At 41.4% G+C, this 16,032-nt stretch overlaps 1 protein-coding gene across 1 annotated transcript in view; it reads right to left on the bottom strand.

Annotated features, from left to right (window-relative positions):
* The window catches only part of rasgrf1 (Ras protein specific guanine nucleotide releasing factor 1), a 33,504-nt gene that overhangs the window by 4,549 nt on the left and 12,923 nt on the right, over positions 1-16,032 (bottom strand). The window contains exons 8-26 of the mRNA XM_049575195.1: positions 14,852-14,961; positions 13,853-13,971; positions 13,134-13,294; positions 11,595-11,658; positions 11,176-11,318; positions 10,959-11,041; positions 10,613-10,861; positions 7,562-7,932; positions 6,171-6,290; positions 5,023-5,193; positions 4,278-4,384; positions 3,520-3,632; positions 3,363-3,423; positions 3,133-3,236; positions 2,956-3,040; positions 2,668-2,865; positions 2,496-2,575; positions 2,285-2,402; positions 2,127-2,195 (exon numbers count right to left, since the gene is read on the bottom strand). Of these exons, the coding sequence (XP_049431152.1) occupies positions 2,127-2,195; positions 2,285-2,402; positions 2,496-2,575; positions 2,668-2,865; positions 2,956-3,040; positions 3,133-3,236; positions 3,363-3,423; positions 3,520-3,632; positions 4,278-4,384; positions 5,023-5,193; positions 6,171-6,290; positions 7,562-7,932; positions 10,613-10,861; positions 10,959-11,041; positions 11,176-11,318; positions 11,595-11,658; positions 13,134-13,294; positions 13,853-13,971; positions 14,852-14,961 (2,526 nt within the window). The remainder of the gene's footprint in view (positions 1-2,126; positions 2,196-2,284; positions 2,403-2,495; positions 2,576-2,667; positions 2,866-2,955; positions 3,041-3,132; positions 3,237-3,362; positions 3,424-3,519; positions 3,633-4,277; positions 4,385-5,022; positions 5,194-6,170; positions 6,291-7,561; positions 7,933-10,612; positions 10,862-10,958; positions 11,042-11,175; positions 11,319-11,594; positions 11,659-13,133; positions 13,295-13,852; positions 13,972-14,851; positions 14,962-16,032) is intronic.

The following is a 16,032-nucleotide window of genomic DNA, read 5'->3' as shown; positions in this document are numbered from 1 at the left end:
TGTTTTTAATTTTCTCCTTTTAGTAATTTTGTGCTCATTTTTTTGGGGTCATTTGTTCTTTTGTTGCTCATTGCCGTTTTCATTTGCTTGCTTTTAAAAGAAATCAAGCCAATTTGCTCAGGTTTCAAAAGGTTAAATAAAGCAGTAAGTACTTGTGACCCATCATCTATCCTGCTCGACCCCAGCTTGTCTGGTATGCGTCTTTTCTTCTAGGTATTTGGGATTAGTAGGACCCGATAAGTTTAAAAAAAAAAAAAAAAACTAAGCATGGTCTTTGAACAGAAAACAGTTTGGGATAAAACATGATGTCCTCATATGGGGATGATGGATTTATATTTATTGGTCACAAGTGTGTAATAAAATATAGAACATTCAATGCCTGAACATTGTAGTGCAAAAACAAAATTACAAACAACGCAACATTTGTTCAGTGTTCAATGTAACTGTGGGTTAGAAGTTACTGTCCAAGTCTAAAAATGTTCATTTCTGTATATTTCAATCATTTCAGTGAAATTGCAAATAATGCAACACATCTAAAAGCCTTTTGATTTGTTCATTTCATAACTTTTCTTGCTCCATACTCCAAGCCAGGAATGTCTTCTTTGTTCATAAGGCCTGTGTAAAATGCTGTGGTGGTAATAATAATAATGTCTCTATGTCCTTGAATGAAACAATAATAATGTCCCAGTGTCCTCATACAAATATTTCCCAATGAACAGTTCCTTAGCCTGTTACTTTTACTAAAACTGGTCAAAATTTAATTAAAAAAATTTAATTAAACCATAAAATGTGATCAGGTTTTGTACCTTGTCCACTTTTGTTTCAGAATCTGCTGCAGACTGACTTGGCAGAGTTTGCTGCCATCTTGTGTTTACATGCAGTTGTGTATTGTAGTCTACCACTAGATGGCACAAAAAGTGTCCATGAATAAAGACAACCAGTCTGAGTTAAGTAAAATGAAGTACAAGGTGCAGCAAACCCAAAATGTAATGTCCTCATGTGATGACGCAGGGTAGCAGGAGGCTATAGCTCATGACTAGGTCATGTAATGAGTGACTATCCCTTTGTTTTATTTTGACAATTTTTACAGACCTGAAGAATCCAACAACTCACAAGGAAAAATGAAGAAAAAAATAGTGAAATATAAGGACAAATAAACAGAATTTTGTGTGGCACATTTTTTCTGATTTCCTATGCTGTTAATTTTCTCACAATCTGTCGAGTTTATGTTGATGTATTTTGGTCCGGAAGTCAGAATCGCCACTGTGCCGGCCCCTCTGCTTTGTTCCATTGCTGTGTCTGTGCTGTCTCATCCCAGGGCTGCAGTCCTTGATTAAGTATAATCAGCGTCATAGGACACACCTGGGCTCAGTGTGCCTCATGCACATTTAAAACAGAGCAGCCAGCACATGTTGCCAGACCACCTCACCTCACCTCACCTCAGCTCAGCGCTTTGTTTCTTCAGCACAACACTCACACGCTCATTTACTCCCTTCACCTCTGACTCTACAGATTTCTCATGTCGATTTTACTAACTTGATTTGATTACTTTTTAGTTAATAAATCATTTTATTTATTAAATTGCCCGTGTGTGTCCTAGTTTTGTCCAGCCCAAGAGCTGAGCTGTGACACCACACAAGATGGTTAACAGGATAGAAAGCAGAAAAGCAGATATTTTTGCTACTTGAAATCAGTTTTGTCTTTTTAGTTTTTTTGCTATTGTTGGCCTTTTTCTTATGAATTAGTGGATAATTTGATTTCTCAGAAAAGTTTTTAAAGTAGAACATATTGAGGAGGAATAATCACTCTTCAGTTAAACTGGCCACAGCAGGTTGACATACATGTCCTGTGTCGAGGGTTCGTAGTAAATATAGCTTCTTTTTTTTTACTATTTCAACACTGATAAAGACTCTTTAACGTTAAATTAATATAAGTGCTTTAATCTAACTCTTCTCCTGGCTCTACCTAATTAGCTCTTCAAGAGCATTTTAAGATTCCCTGGACTCATTTAAGGTGTTTGTGAAACTGCCTGAACACTTTGCTTTTGCATTAGTCACAGTTTTTTTGAGGTGTCGCAAGCCACAAAGGTTGTGCACCACCTGTCCACAGTTGTGGTATTCAGTTACCTTTGGTTGCAGGTCAACTTTGTATGCTGTTTGCTGAAACTGCCTGATTTCTCTGATGATGTGAGAAATCTGAAAACACGAGAAACAGGATGTTGAATTCTGACTGTAAAACGTGTTTTTGTTAAGTCTCTCATGTGATAAACCACCAAACATCTCACCATTCTCATCTTCGAGAAGTTGACCAGGTTGTCTTCGGTGTAGTTTGGTGTTCCTTCCTCGATGAAAGCCAGGTCAGTAAGGTACATCCCCAGATAGGGCACACAGGGAGGATCACAGCTGTGGAGAAAAACACACACACACATCATGCACTTGTACTGCACTCTTGCTGTATTGATCCAGTACAAAACTATGTCCTTGAACTGAACTCACTTCTTCAAAGCCTCTCTCAGGTTTTTGAACCTCCCCTCTGATGAGACCAGCTTCTGCAGCTTGTCAATCAATGCTTTCGTCTGGAGGAAGAGGTTATCGAGAACACACTAATGAAAACATTTAACACATTAGAAAGAAAGAAACTATACAAACGACATGGGGAGATACACACCTGCTTGGAAACCTTGAGCCAGGTCTTCTTGAGGCGGAAGACAGAGCTGCGGTTAAGGGAGGAGGTGATCTCGAGCACGGCGTTGTAGTTGTGGAGACAGCGACAGATGTCAGCCACAGCCACCCATTTCTCTATGACCACCACTCGAGTGACCACGTCGTCACAGCGCAGGATCTCTGTAGCAATAAGGTTGCTTATCTTGCAGAGGAACGAGAGAAACAAATGGATTAGACCCAATATCATGTTTGACAGTCAATAAAGGTTAGAGGTTTGCTGAGTGGAACATACATCATTGAAGTGCTTTGTTGTTCTCATGATGTACGGCGTCTTCTCATTTTTGTCATTCTTCATCCAGCCTTGTCCGAAGAATTCCCTGTTAACAGATTAACAAAGAGAAAACACTGATTTGGTGCGTGCGTTCTTCTTGGCCGCAGACGTGCACAGCTAAGATTCGATGGCACTCACTCGTATGGGATGACCTTAAACACCAGGTGGTCCAGCAGAGTGAGCTGTTCTGCGATCTCCAACGCAGAGTGGTTCTCAAAGGGCTCGGCCTTCCCTTCTCCCACCTAGGAGACGCAAAACAGCCCGAAAATTATACAAAAATCCCTATTTTTGTTGCCATCTTGCCTCCTGAAGCTTTAAAACTGCCCTGCACTAAACATTTGTTTTCAGCAGCAACTGACTTCACTCACCAGTTGTGTCACGTCTTCAAGGGTGATCTGATTGTCACCGTGATCTTCCTGAGTTAGAGTCCTGACAGACAGCAAAAGAAAAAGTCAAGCTTTCAGATATGTACAATATAACTTTTCAAGAGTTGGGTTAACAAAATGAATAGTCACACAAAGTCACCTGATGATGTTTGCTGCTGCTTTCCTCTCCTGGGTCAGCAGCTCAGGGTCGTGCATCACTTCCTCCAGGAAGGCAATAACTTTTGTCTTCAGCTCATTGTTACTCTCAAAGTCCTGCAGAGGGACGGACAGCACACATACAAGTGGCTTGAAAACTTTTGAGCAATTATTTTCATCATAAATCACCAGCTTGTCATATTGTTTGCTTTTATGTGTTATTTTAAAATGTTTTCAACTCTTTAGTGAACCAATTCTTGTTCTTTTTTTCTAGCCTACTTTTTCATCAGTTAATGAGAAAAAAATGACTTTCAACAGTCCTCAAAGAATGAGCTGTTTGTGCAGTATATTAGGAGGTGGACTCAATGCATGATGATGATGTAATACTTAAGCAGCTGTCTTTGAGATTGGGCAAAGGCATCCTAGGACATTCGCAAAATCACTACACTTGCAAGACAGTAAACTTAATTTATTTCATTTCACATTATAGTTTTTTTAACTGATTGGATGATGGATATCAAGTTTATGGTTAGTTAGAATAGATATGGGTTTATACTTATAAAGAAATTTAAAAATTTGACAGAAATGAATTTAAAACTCCTGTTTCACTGCTCCAAAAGCTGAATTACATGATCAATGTGAAAAAGAGGACATTAATTCTTATATGAAAACAAAACTGCTGTTAATATGTCAGTGTTTCAGCAGGTGCCTGTGGCCATCTGTGCCTGTAGATATGCGTTGGACTGTACTGTGATGTTTTACCGGAGAGTGTTTGGACACCCAGTGCCGCAGCACATTCAGGACTCTGTTGGTCGCTGCTCGTCTGATCACAAACTCCTTGTCTCCATTTCTCTGATCTGTTGGGAAACCTGCAAAAAAATATATATATATCAAGAGAGACTTTAGTTGAATTTCACATCACTATGACACATACCACTTTGGCAACAAATGACAACAAAGTTTGGAGGAACCATAGGCATAAATTTTAGGGGGAAATTCAATATTCATTGGGGCGTCGGTGGCTTAGTGGTAGAGCAGGCGCCCCATGTACAAGGCTGTTGCCGCAGCGGCCTGGGTTTGAATCCAGCCTGTGGCCCTTTGCTGCATGTCATCCCTCCCCTCCCCCCTTCACGCTTATCTGTCCTGTCAATTAAAGGCAAAATGCCCAAAAAATATCTTTAAAAAAAAGAAATTCAATATTCATTTATTATAAGTAGTAGAGGACTTTTATTTCAGCACAATAAAATGATGCATAATATACACAAATTGTTGCATAAAAAATTCACCAGAGAGCAGGAAATCAAGAAATCAAGAGAACTAACAAACCCCGTTTCATATATGTTCCCCCCACTGTAAAAACGAAACCTACATCCTTGTGAGAAACCCTAAATCTAATATCAGTTGACCTGACATGGTGCAGTTTTACAGTTCTAGGCACCCTGGTTATGTTAACCTGTAACTGTAACTGGACTTAAGTCCTGATGGATTAGTGAGTAAGTGTGTGTACCAGTGCTGGCGAGGGACATCCGCCGATATTTTTCCTTGGTAGGTGTGCCCTCATTGGCTCCAGCTGTAGCAATAGCAAAGGCTGAGGCAGCAGACAGGGCACTGCGGTTGTTATCCAGCTCTCGACACGAGGACATCACCATGCCATTGTTGTAGGAAAACAGGGAGAACTCTACAGGGAAGCACACATGAAGAAAGAATAACCCTCTGGAAACTGGCAAGAGGTTGATTTTGGTGGCATGTATATCAAATAGGTGGTCAATCACATTTTATTTATCTCAAAGTTTACAGTAAACTGACGCTAAAATATTATATTTATCAGTATATTATTTATAGTGTAACTGAATCTGCATAGACTGCAGAATGACCTGCTTCTTATTGCACAAGCCTCCATTAGGGGGCACTACAGGCCAACGCACCAGTTTCCCTCCAGACTTTCCTTTACAAGAGGCTTTGATATTCAAGATGGTTGCAGCTAAATATAGCCACCAAATATCAGCATAACAGAGGAATCAACAGATTCTCTGCAGTCTGCTATGTTTAAATCCTGGGAACATAGACAGATCATAAGCAGCTAAGAACCCCACACCGTGTGAGATACTCACTGCTTCGCCATCTCAGTTCATTCTTTATTTCACACAGTAGATTATTTTAAAATCTATCGTGTGATTTTGTCATGAGATTTAGAAGGCACAGATAATCTTGGCTCCGGTGAAACAGCCTCATTAGTGGGGGCGGAAGGGAAAACACACTCTTGATGTAGTTGCTATGACACAAGTTTCCCTAACACCTACTGAAGCCAGGCATTGGCTTTCCCCACATGATCATAACCATCGAAAGAAATTATATTTTATATGACTTATGCTTCACAGTGGAAGGTTGTTTTACTCCTTTTTGCACAAAATATATTAACAAATTGATCATTAAAACCTACTGCAAAGTGAGAGCTTTATTTTCCACAACCTCAACAGAGAGTAGATTGTGGCCTTTATCCAAACCTTAGAATATTTTCAGCTACAAGCTGTGTTGTTATTATGTCGCAGACCGAGCTCTAATGAATGTGGAACTGGCTGCTGCTTTGGATTGGTGGTATGTTAGTGTAGAGAATTATGTAATTATGTCACTGCACATGTTTAGGACACAATGTACCTGAGGAGTTTTTGCATTTGATGTTTTTCGGGGTGGTTGGTGACTTGGTGGGAGAGGCCTCTGTGTCCCCGTCATCACTCTGGTTTTGATCGTTGTCACTTTCTTCTCGTACAGAGAGATCTGTATCGTAACAAAATTACACAGATCAGTAAAAACAATTCCGGCAGATCAAAATTGTAGTAGTGTGCATAAAAGGAACAAACTAATCTTTTTGAACAACTCTTTTTAATGCTTAGTATGTATTCTGAGTGCTCATGAATCCCTAACGTATTGTAACATAGTGTAGCAACTGCACTGAATGAACGAGCGAGGACCAAATAATTCAGACTCGAGACGAGACTTCTACCAGTGGTGTATTCATGTGCTTCTCGGATGGTCATTCTTCCGACTTTGGTGCGTTCATGAGTTGTAACGCAGAAACAACATGGACGCTACAAAAAAGATGTTTAAACAATACGTTGATAATGAGTCGCAAAGGAAACTGATCAGGTGAGCCATGAAATGCAGCACAAGGCTGCAGAAGTAACTAGGATGTCTGCTACTTGCCCCTCAAAGAGCGACAGATTGTTGTCAGTGACATTTCTGTAACATCGTATTGAGCTTCCATAGCCAACTACATGTAAGTGGGATGCTAATTCACTACATTTAAATGAGTATTTCATCTTTATTGATGTAAACTTAAGATTCAGACACACCACACTGACATTGAAGAACTAGTGGGGATGAAGGCCGACTGTTGTGTCCCCTCACATTGTCTGTGCCAAAAACTTGCGGTTGAAGACACTGCAAAGACTACAGCCAGCGCCACCTCACTTGAACGTTCTTGGCCTGTGTGAGAGGACATAACTCTTCATACCAGCAGGTGGCGGTAGTCTGTACTCATCATTTCAAAAAGGGAGACTGGAAGACTGACAGATTCAAGATGCTATTTTTTTTTTTGCTTTCCTCACTTTCATTTCTTTTCTTGTGCAGTAGGCTTAACCACCAATCAGAGTGATTTCTCTCACCAATGGACTCTGCCGTCTTCAGTGCCGAATGGGACAAAAAAAAAGTGACAAGACTGGACTGGGGCCAATGTTGCAGGACACACCACAAAAACTAGGGTGACTGTGCTCACCAACGGCCAACCGTTGGCTTTGTGTGTCAGGCCCTTATACATGATGACTGGAAATGCATTGAAGCGAAGTTTTGTGGGTTAGGCAGTGCTAGCTGTTGAACATGTATGTATTATAACAGAGTTTCACGAAGAAACTGACACTATATTTAGCAAAAAATATCCAAACTCAAGAGGCTTGATACATTTATATGTATCAAGCTGAAAGAACTGATACTGTGAAAGGAATCACTGCAAAATTGTAATAATTTGCTGAGGATTGGCTCTTGGCGATTACCTTGTTTGCACACTGAAGTGTCCTCCACTTTGTCCTTCTTGTCCTCTCCCTCATCTGGGATTTTGCTGGAGATGGGGCTGGACACATACAGTTTGTTGATGTCCAAGGTGGTCTTGCTGAATGGGGACATGGATGAGTACATGCTTGCATAGCCATTTGAGGAGCAGCTGAGGGCAGCCAGGTCAAGAGCTTTGCCCCCAGTGATGATGGGGATGTTGAGGGAGAGCTTGCGCCGGCGGTTTGGGGATGAATTCTTGGCGATAGCGAGAGGAGGTGGGGAGGAGAACTTTCTGCTGGCCCTGGGGGAGCTGGGAGGCTCTCCATACAGGAGTTTACTGTTCTGACTGCTGGCAAAGAATAACTCCAGGGACCTGCATCAAGGGAGGATATATGCATTTGAATTTAAGACACAGGAATATGTTTCTTTGATATTTGGTAACTATTCTCTGTGTTTTAAGAGCTTAGTTAAATACACAGCACCTCCTAAATAATTTATGCAAACCAAGTCATCCCAGCAACCAGAACTCTCTTTGTAGCCACGTCTCGTTGTTTTAGAGCAGGATACAAGCTGCAGTGTTGCAGAAAACCTCTCCCACTCCCTGCCACCCTCCTGGCGACCTCACGGGTTCCCATAAATAGCACAGCGAGTGATAGTGCGCATGGCCACTGCTGACACAAGCAGCCAAGTGTAGGTGTCTCACAGTGACATGACAAGCGCCACGGGAGAGCATGCTGCAGGGCGTGGGCATGGGGAGCTCCCCGTGATCTGAACCCCACAGAGGGGCCCTCGCTCCAGGCCTGCGGAGCGGCGAGTGAGCCCCACTGCAACACTCCGTCAATATTTCACACTATGGATCTTTTGCAGACAAGGAGAGAGGGAGGGAGGGGAGGGTGGGGTCCTGCAGCACTGAGGTTGGTTGCCATAGAGCGACAGAGCCCAGTTGAGACACTCCCAGGCAGGCAGGAGAGACTGGACCCAATTACTGCCTTTGACCACTGAACACACACATAAATATACACACAAACACACATGCGGTGATACTGAAGCCTGTCATAGAGCCTGTTGTCAGCTACTGCTCCATCTGCTGTTTTCTGTGCTCACATTAACCAACAAAACAACATTAACCAAATGCACACACACAAAGCTTTGAAGATCACCGGACTTAGCTGTTCCACTGTCACATTTAACACACAAAACAAGGATCATTTCACCCTCCTCATATCCATCCCAAATTTAAAGGAATACTTCACCCACAAAATAACCATTTATGTATAAGTTATGGTGCAGGGACGCAAGCATAGACAGTGTAGGCAGAGCAGTTGCACTGGGGCTCACGGGGTGAGGGGGCAAATCTGCCTGGTAAAATAAAGGTTAAATAAAAAACAAATGAATAAAATAAACAAAATAAACAATCTCATGCATAAACAAATAACGTGCCTAGGCAAGCCCATGCATTTGAACTCTAAGCAAAAATGCATGTGTTTGTGAAGTGCTTAGCATACGACTGCATGAATGACATTTTGATTATACTGTAAGAGTTGTGTGAGTTTGTAAACAGATATTTTGATACATTTTAAATGTGGCCCTCTACTCCAAATCATGAGAGGAATTATCCTTCTTCATGGAGGCATGTGAGAAAAACATTTCATCACTAAGGGTGTTTTCAGACCTAGAGTTCGCTTACAGGAACTAATTTTGTTACAAAGTTGTATAATTGCCTAGAGTTGGTTCGTGTTCTCACAGCAGCATTTACAAATGGACCGGATCAAATGCCTTGTGCTAGAAAGCTGCTGTTGATTGGTCAGAATTTCTATGCGGGAAACATCCAGGAAGTAAACAAAGTGTTGAAGAAGAGTACACTTGCAAGAGAAATGTGACACTTTCTAATGTCACAATGGAGGGACAACTACGCAGGTTGATTTTGCAGGTTGACTGTGGACTATATTGTTGTCATTGTTCATCTTAGTCAAACCATACAGTTTGAAAACGAGGCGTGGCTCCAACTAGAAAACAATGTTTTGATGCATTGGATGTGCTGAATGTACATATTAAGGCAGCACAGGAGGAGATGCACATTAATAATCCTCCAGGACTGTAACATGCTCATGTTTAACCCAAACAATGTGTCATGTGACTGCAGTTGGTTCAGATCCAGGTCGGAACACGTTCTCACCACAAACGAACCGCACCAGAGTTGTGTTGTAACCGAACCGAGACCACCTGTTCAAGAAGGTCTTGGGCAGTTGTTTCGGCGCACACCCAAACATCTGCCCACACAAACCGCACTTAGGGGGGCAAACAAACTTGAGTTCGATTGAACTGAACCAAACAGGGCAGGTGTGAAAGCACCCTAATTCACCATGACATGAGATGAGTAATTGTAATACGCAAATGTTCAGTTTGTGGGTGAAGTATTCCTTAGACGTGCAGTAACAAATTAGAAAGGACATGGTCAGACTTGATGCAGCTCTGGATCTTACATTTCCCATAATGCAACTCACTAGCGTCTCTTCTCGAGGACAACCAATAATAACCCTTTCTATCTATGTCCTTCACACAACAATCACCACAAACATCTAACTTCACACATATTTGGTCATCAATCATGTGACCATTTCAAACTGTATTACTCATATGAATGTTGCTAGGGCTCCTCTCCTGATGTCACTGACTCATCGAACAGTAATAGCTCCAAGTTGTTGATTTGTAGCTGCTGTAAAACAAGTAGACTCCTCAGGTGAAACTAATCTTTTAATATGTAAAAACAGAAATGAATTAATAACTTCTGGCCTTTAAAAACAGAAGGAAACAAGATGTATGGCTGCAGTGCAACCTATAAGTTCAACCTACAAGCTCCTTGGCTTCTGCACATGCTCTGCATAGACGAAAGGATGACAAAGCTTCACATCATCAAAGATCGATTTCATCTTTATACAGCAGAGTAAAGCCTGGGAGGATGCCAAACATCTCAAATTAGATTTGTTTCTCTATTGTTAATGCCGTCAACAACCTTGCAACATTCAAATCTGTCAACATGTCATGTGACTCACCGAGCAGGGATGGCACTGATGGGCTTCTTGTAGATGGTGATGAGCTTGTCTAGCACCACATCGGCGGTGGTAAACACGCGATAGGAGTGCAGGAAGGTGTTGAGGAAGTCGATGGAGAGGAAACGAAGGTCGGTCAGTCTCTCCAGCAGGCGCTCAACGCTGGCGTAGCGGATCTGCAGCACCTTGCAGGAGTTCATCATCTTACTGAAGCGGATGTCGACATCATCGCAATACAGACTTGAATCTGACCTACTCAGAAAATAGAAAAGAAGTAGAACAAAATTAGAAATCAATGCCAGGGAAAAGGAGAAACTGCAAAGAGCTGCATATAAAAAAAATAACTTACTTGATCATCTGTGGCACTGTGACTTTGGAGTTGTCTTCGAAGGCGTTCATCATCAGCCCATTGCAGCGGATGTTGTCTATGCACTGTGGAGCAGATGCAGCAGAAGTAAACAGAGAGGACAGAGGGAATGTTAGTGAGTTCTGTAACATGCAGGCGTTCTGCCGACATCCTCGGCTTCTCGTCTGACTGCTGGGGACTGTGATGCGTGTTGACTTGCCTGGCTGATGTCACTGGTCCATGCAGACTTTTCCTGCCTCGAGGAGGCGACCAGGATGACTGTGAATGACTGGCTGTCCTTTGGCTCCACGACAATCTTGAAGTCCAGGTGCTCCATGTCCTGGCCGCTCTTGTCTGATTTGGCTTTGAGGCGAACACAAAAACATAACTAGAAGTCATTTTCTCCATAAATTCATACACAAAACAGTAAAGACATAAAAACGCATATATTACAAGTGTTTATACTGCATACACATTAACAAAAATCTAGGGGAAAATCACCATTTAGCTGTATTTTCAATTGTTCCAAATATAAATGATAAAATATTGATACATTCTGGCATGCTGTAGTAATCATACATTATGTACATTAGCACACATGGTACATATGATGCATAGCTCTATGAATAAAACACTCACACTCATCGTCTGTCCCCTCCGGGTCCTCCATAAGAGTGCAGTCTATAAGCGAGACTACTCCATTCTGGGAACAACATACAATATGTATTTAGTGTCTTCTCTACAGCCTCTTTTGACTCAACGCTCTGTAACATTACACCTACTATACATCTACACTACAAAGTTCAGGGGTCATTGACTTTGAGTTGACTGCTACTGTGAATTTTAGAACATTTTTAGCAAAACACAAGTCCTCAAACAGACACATATAATTATCAATCACCCCACACATGTCCTTTATGGCTTTATTGTAAGCTAATGCTATTAGGCATGTGATGTAGTTTGACTGCATGTAAAACAAAACAAAGGGAAATTTGGTTATCTTCCTGAAGCCATTAGACTGATGAACAATTGTGGCACAAAAGATGGTCTGTTTACTTTCTGTATAGACTCCCAAATGTTCTTGGCATAATCTCCCTTCGTGGTGCAAGAACTTGTTAGTCATTTACAGATTGGCCATCACCATTCACCATGTGTCTTTCAGCTTTCTCCTTTTTATAACACAGCTCTAATATGACCGTAGGATTAAACAATGAGGCTGATTAAGTGAGATAAAAACAGTCATGTATGGATCTGGTGTGGAAGTGGCGGACCCTGCCACTAATAATTATAACAATCAACAAATAAAGACAATACTGAATGTAAATACATGGTAAAATGGCAATAGCTGAAAACTGCTGGCTATAAATAGTATTACAAACAGGGTGGAATTTTATTAAAATGTAAAAAAGACTTTCTTTAAAGGTGCTGTATCTCACTCTGGGGAATGGTAATTGATTGTTTAGTCCAGTTCTTTTACAGTTCTTATCTTTTGCTTTAGTTTGCTGTGGTGATATCATGTAATGACAGTGAGTAGTCGACTGACTGAATGTGGAAAAACTGAGAAATATTGTTGAAATTGCATTTATTCTTCTGGATACATCACAGACACTTTGTCATCTGTTTTGTAAATGGATTAGCATTTTTAAAATGTACTGTTTTAAACAAAAAGGGAAACATTTGGTTTCTTATTTATCGGATATTATGCAATGGTTTTACGGGTCTGGCTCACCTACGATCTAATCAGACTGTATGTGGGTTTGGGCTTTGGGTTGATAGTCGGACTGAACTGCCAAGCCAATGTGTCTGTATCTCATGACCTGGTAATGCAACTCAATAATCAATTACCATTCTCCAGAGTTACATACAGCAGCTCTACAGTGGCTATGGTCGCTATTCAGAAGAAAAGAAAAAAACAATGTATAAGTGACAAAGGAGTCGCTTGTGGTGATTAACCTTCAGACAAGTAAAATGAGCCTGTGTGTATGAGCGTGTGCAGCTCCAGCGGTCATTGCCACTGATAAAAGCCACGACATCTCTAACCCCCTCTAACCCCTCCCGACAGTTAATCTGTTCAGTTTAGCTCACAGATTCAGGTTTTTTTTATTTTGGCGGTGTCGTAAGATTGTGATGTTTGAAATAAGGAGCAGCTCCACTGCTAGCTCAGCAGCGCAGGCCCACCTTGGTGAGATGAAGCTTTCCCCCAGAACCCCTGGTGCAGATGATTAAATGCTTGGAGAAGAGAAAGCACTGCCTCTCCCCCTCCTTCTTCAGAGACAGAGAGCCCAGTCGCCCACGGGTGATCTTGCCCTTCTCGCTCATCGGCACCTGGATGAGAGACCCTGTATGTTGTAATAAAAGAGTGTGTGCAAATAGAAGGAGAAAAAGAGAGAAGGATATATGTGTGAGTGGAAAATAGACAATGACGGAGGGGGGGGGGGCATGGTACAAAAGGAGCAAGAGGAGGTGGAGAAAATGAATAAAAGAAAGAATCAATATCAAAATGCTTGTCTGGCCTTCCTCTACATATAAATACACATAGAGTCACATGAGATACTAAGGATTAAATAATCTACCATTTCTGTTTTCCCTCTCCTCATCCATCAAGGCCTGTTGGGGACGTGTGACATTTACAGTCCCAGATTCATCATCAGTTTGCCTCTGAACAGTCTAATTACACTTGGAAATTAAAGACGTTGTTCCCCAGAGAGAGAGAGAGAGAGAGAGAGAGAGAGAAATGGGCTTTTTTAAAAAAAACCCAAAAAAACCCAACTGAGTATTTCCCCATCAATACGAGGCAGAAGATGAGAACAGGCTGTCAGACTGGAAAGCCCCCTCTCCTGCAGTTTTACTTTTCTGTGGAATCTGAGGTTTCTTCACCAGGATCTGAAGCACTTTACCTTGTCTCACAAATGTCTGGCTGGTGTCGAGGAGAATCTCGCAGCCCTCTACGATCATACGCTCTATCGCCAGGTTCTTCCTGATGTTTTCGGTCTCGCTCACTTCGTCGTGCATGATTCTAGGAAAAAGGGACATTTCATCATTTTCATTTAATCTATACAAGACCGTAAGGGATCCAGTATGGAATGAGCAGTGTTAGAAAGGTTGCTTTTGAAATGTAGTAGGTTACAGATTACCAGTTACCCTGTTAAAACTGTAATAAAATAGCTATTTTAACTACTTAATCAAAGTAATGTAACTTATTACATTTGCTAACACTTAATTACTTTTCTAACAAATGTTTTAAACTGGGCAAAATTGTTGCACTCAGATTTGTTCCAATGGCTTTGCTGATCCACATTGTCCACAAATACGCCAAAAGAAGGCCTTCCTGCAGAGTGAAAAGATGCGGAGCAACAGATTGAATATTATATTCTACATTAGCTTTTTACTAAAAAAAAAAAAAAAAAAAAAAAAGATGTAACCCCTTTGTAATCACCATGGTCCTACTCTGGAATTCTCTTCCACTTGTACTACAAACTGCTACAACAGTGTCATATTTTAAAAGCAAACTAAAAATGTATTTATGACACCATCCCCTGGATGGAAGTCCAGTGCTTGTTTGACCCAAACGCCTTCCCTCTTTCCTACCTTAAGGAAACTTTCTCGCTCTTTGTACTACACCGCCTGACTTCCTCCTTTGCTCCCGTAATAATTCAGCTACTAAGACCACTTGAGGTTACTACCAAACAAAAAAACGAAATGTTGGTCATAAAATCTGCTTGTAACAACACCTTATGTGGTCATATTTTGGAGTGGGACCATCTTGTAAATATATAAAAACAGAAGATAACATCATTTGTTTGGGTGGAAGAGACCAAACCTATGCTCTTTATGTTGTGTAAAGTGGCATTGCTAAGTTGAGATACCCTGCAAATCTTGACTATGACTTAAAGTACCTGGAAAGCTCCTCCAGCTTAGATTTGGCGTAGTCCAGACTGTTTCTCTCTACATGTTCATGGGGTGTGTGGGCCAGAAGTTCGTGGAGCGTAAGAATGTAGCGGGGAATCTACAGAGACAGAACAGAAAGCAACAGAGGAGTCACATTCAAATTTAAGAGCTTACATGCCTGCATAAATGTAACAACAACAACACAAAGACACACACACGGGAATATACACGTGCCAACGTGCACCTACACTAATGAGAAGTAAATCAGTGGAGAGCACAATCTACCTCATCAGCAAAATTTATTATCAACACAGCACAGGTTGCAGTAGGCCCCAGCAGAGTGGACTGTCGGGAAACTGCGTGCCTTGCCAGAAAAGGAACCATTATTAAAGCCTGAGCTCCAAAAACAACCGCTTTTTATAGACATGAAAAACACTACGGGGATATTCTGAGCAAAAGCAGACAAATGCCTGCTGTTTCTGTTCTTGATCAGTGATGCTACAATATGGGACAAAGAGCCAATGAGGGCGTTAAAAGGAGGCGGGCCTTTGAAGCCAAGTCCTGAGTGAGCCATGATGGCCAGAACACATGACTGAAAATACTGCTCGCTTAAAGTGGAAATTAGACGGTTAGTCGGTTACAATTATCATTTAATCCTATGCTGTATTGCCCACACTGTAGCTAACTGCACTCCCTGAAGAAATATTATCATATTTTTGGAAAAATGAAACAGTGATTCCAGAGAGAAGCAGACAGAGGGGTCTACAGTCTGTGTTTGAAGGATATATCCAGGATGTCAAACTGACTCAGCAGCAACACCAGGTTAAAAAGACAAAGATAGTTAGAAGCTAAAGCCGAACTATAGGCTACAGATCACAGTGTAAAAGTGAACCACCACATCACTGCTGATCGCCACACAAGACAATGAATATAAAGGGAAACTTTGCTGATATTGAACCAGCTGTGTGGCATCACAGTGTGTGCAGATGAATGGTGTCTGGAAGTCAAACAACATTCATCGGTGCACAATGCGATGACACACAGCTGGTTCAATATCAGCAAAGTTCCCCTGCTTCCCTTCACTGGTTCCTGTACAGCATGGTCAGACTTTTTTCAATGTTATAATCATTAAAAAACAAAAGCAGCATGTGTATACATTCAGTAGGCTATATCTTCAGTACCTAGCTAG

Source organism: Epinephelus fuscoguttatus, linkage group LG4 (assembly GCF_011397635.1).
Source record: "Epinephelus fuscoguttatus linkage group LG4, E.fuscoguttatus.final_Chr_v1".
NCBI classification, from domain to species: Eukaryota; Metazoa; Chordata; class Actinopteri; order Perciformes; family Serranidae; genus Epinephelus; species Epinephelus fuscoguttatus.
Note: the sequence above shows the minus strand (reverse complement) of the source record. Positions and strands in the feature narration are given on the sequence as shown.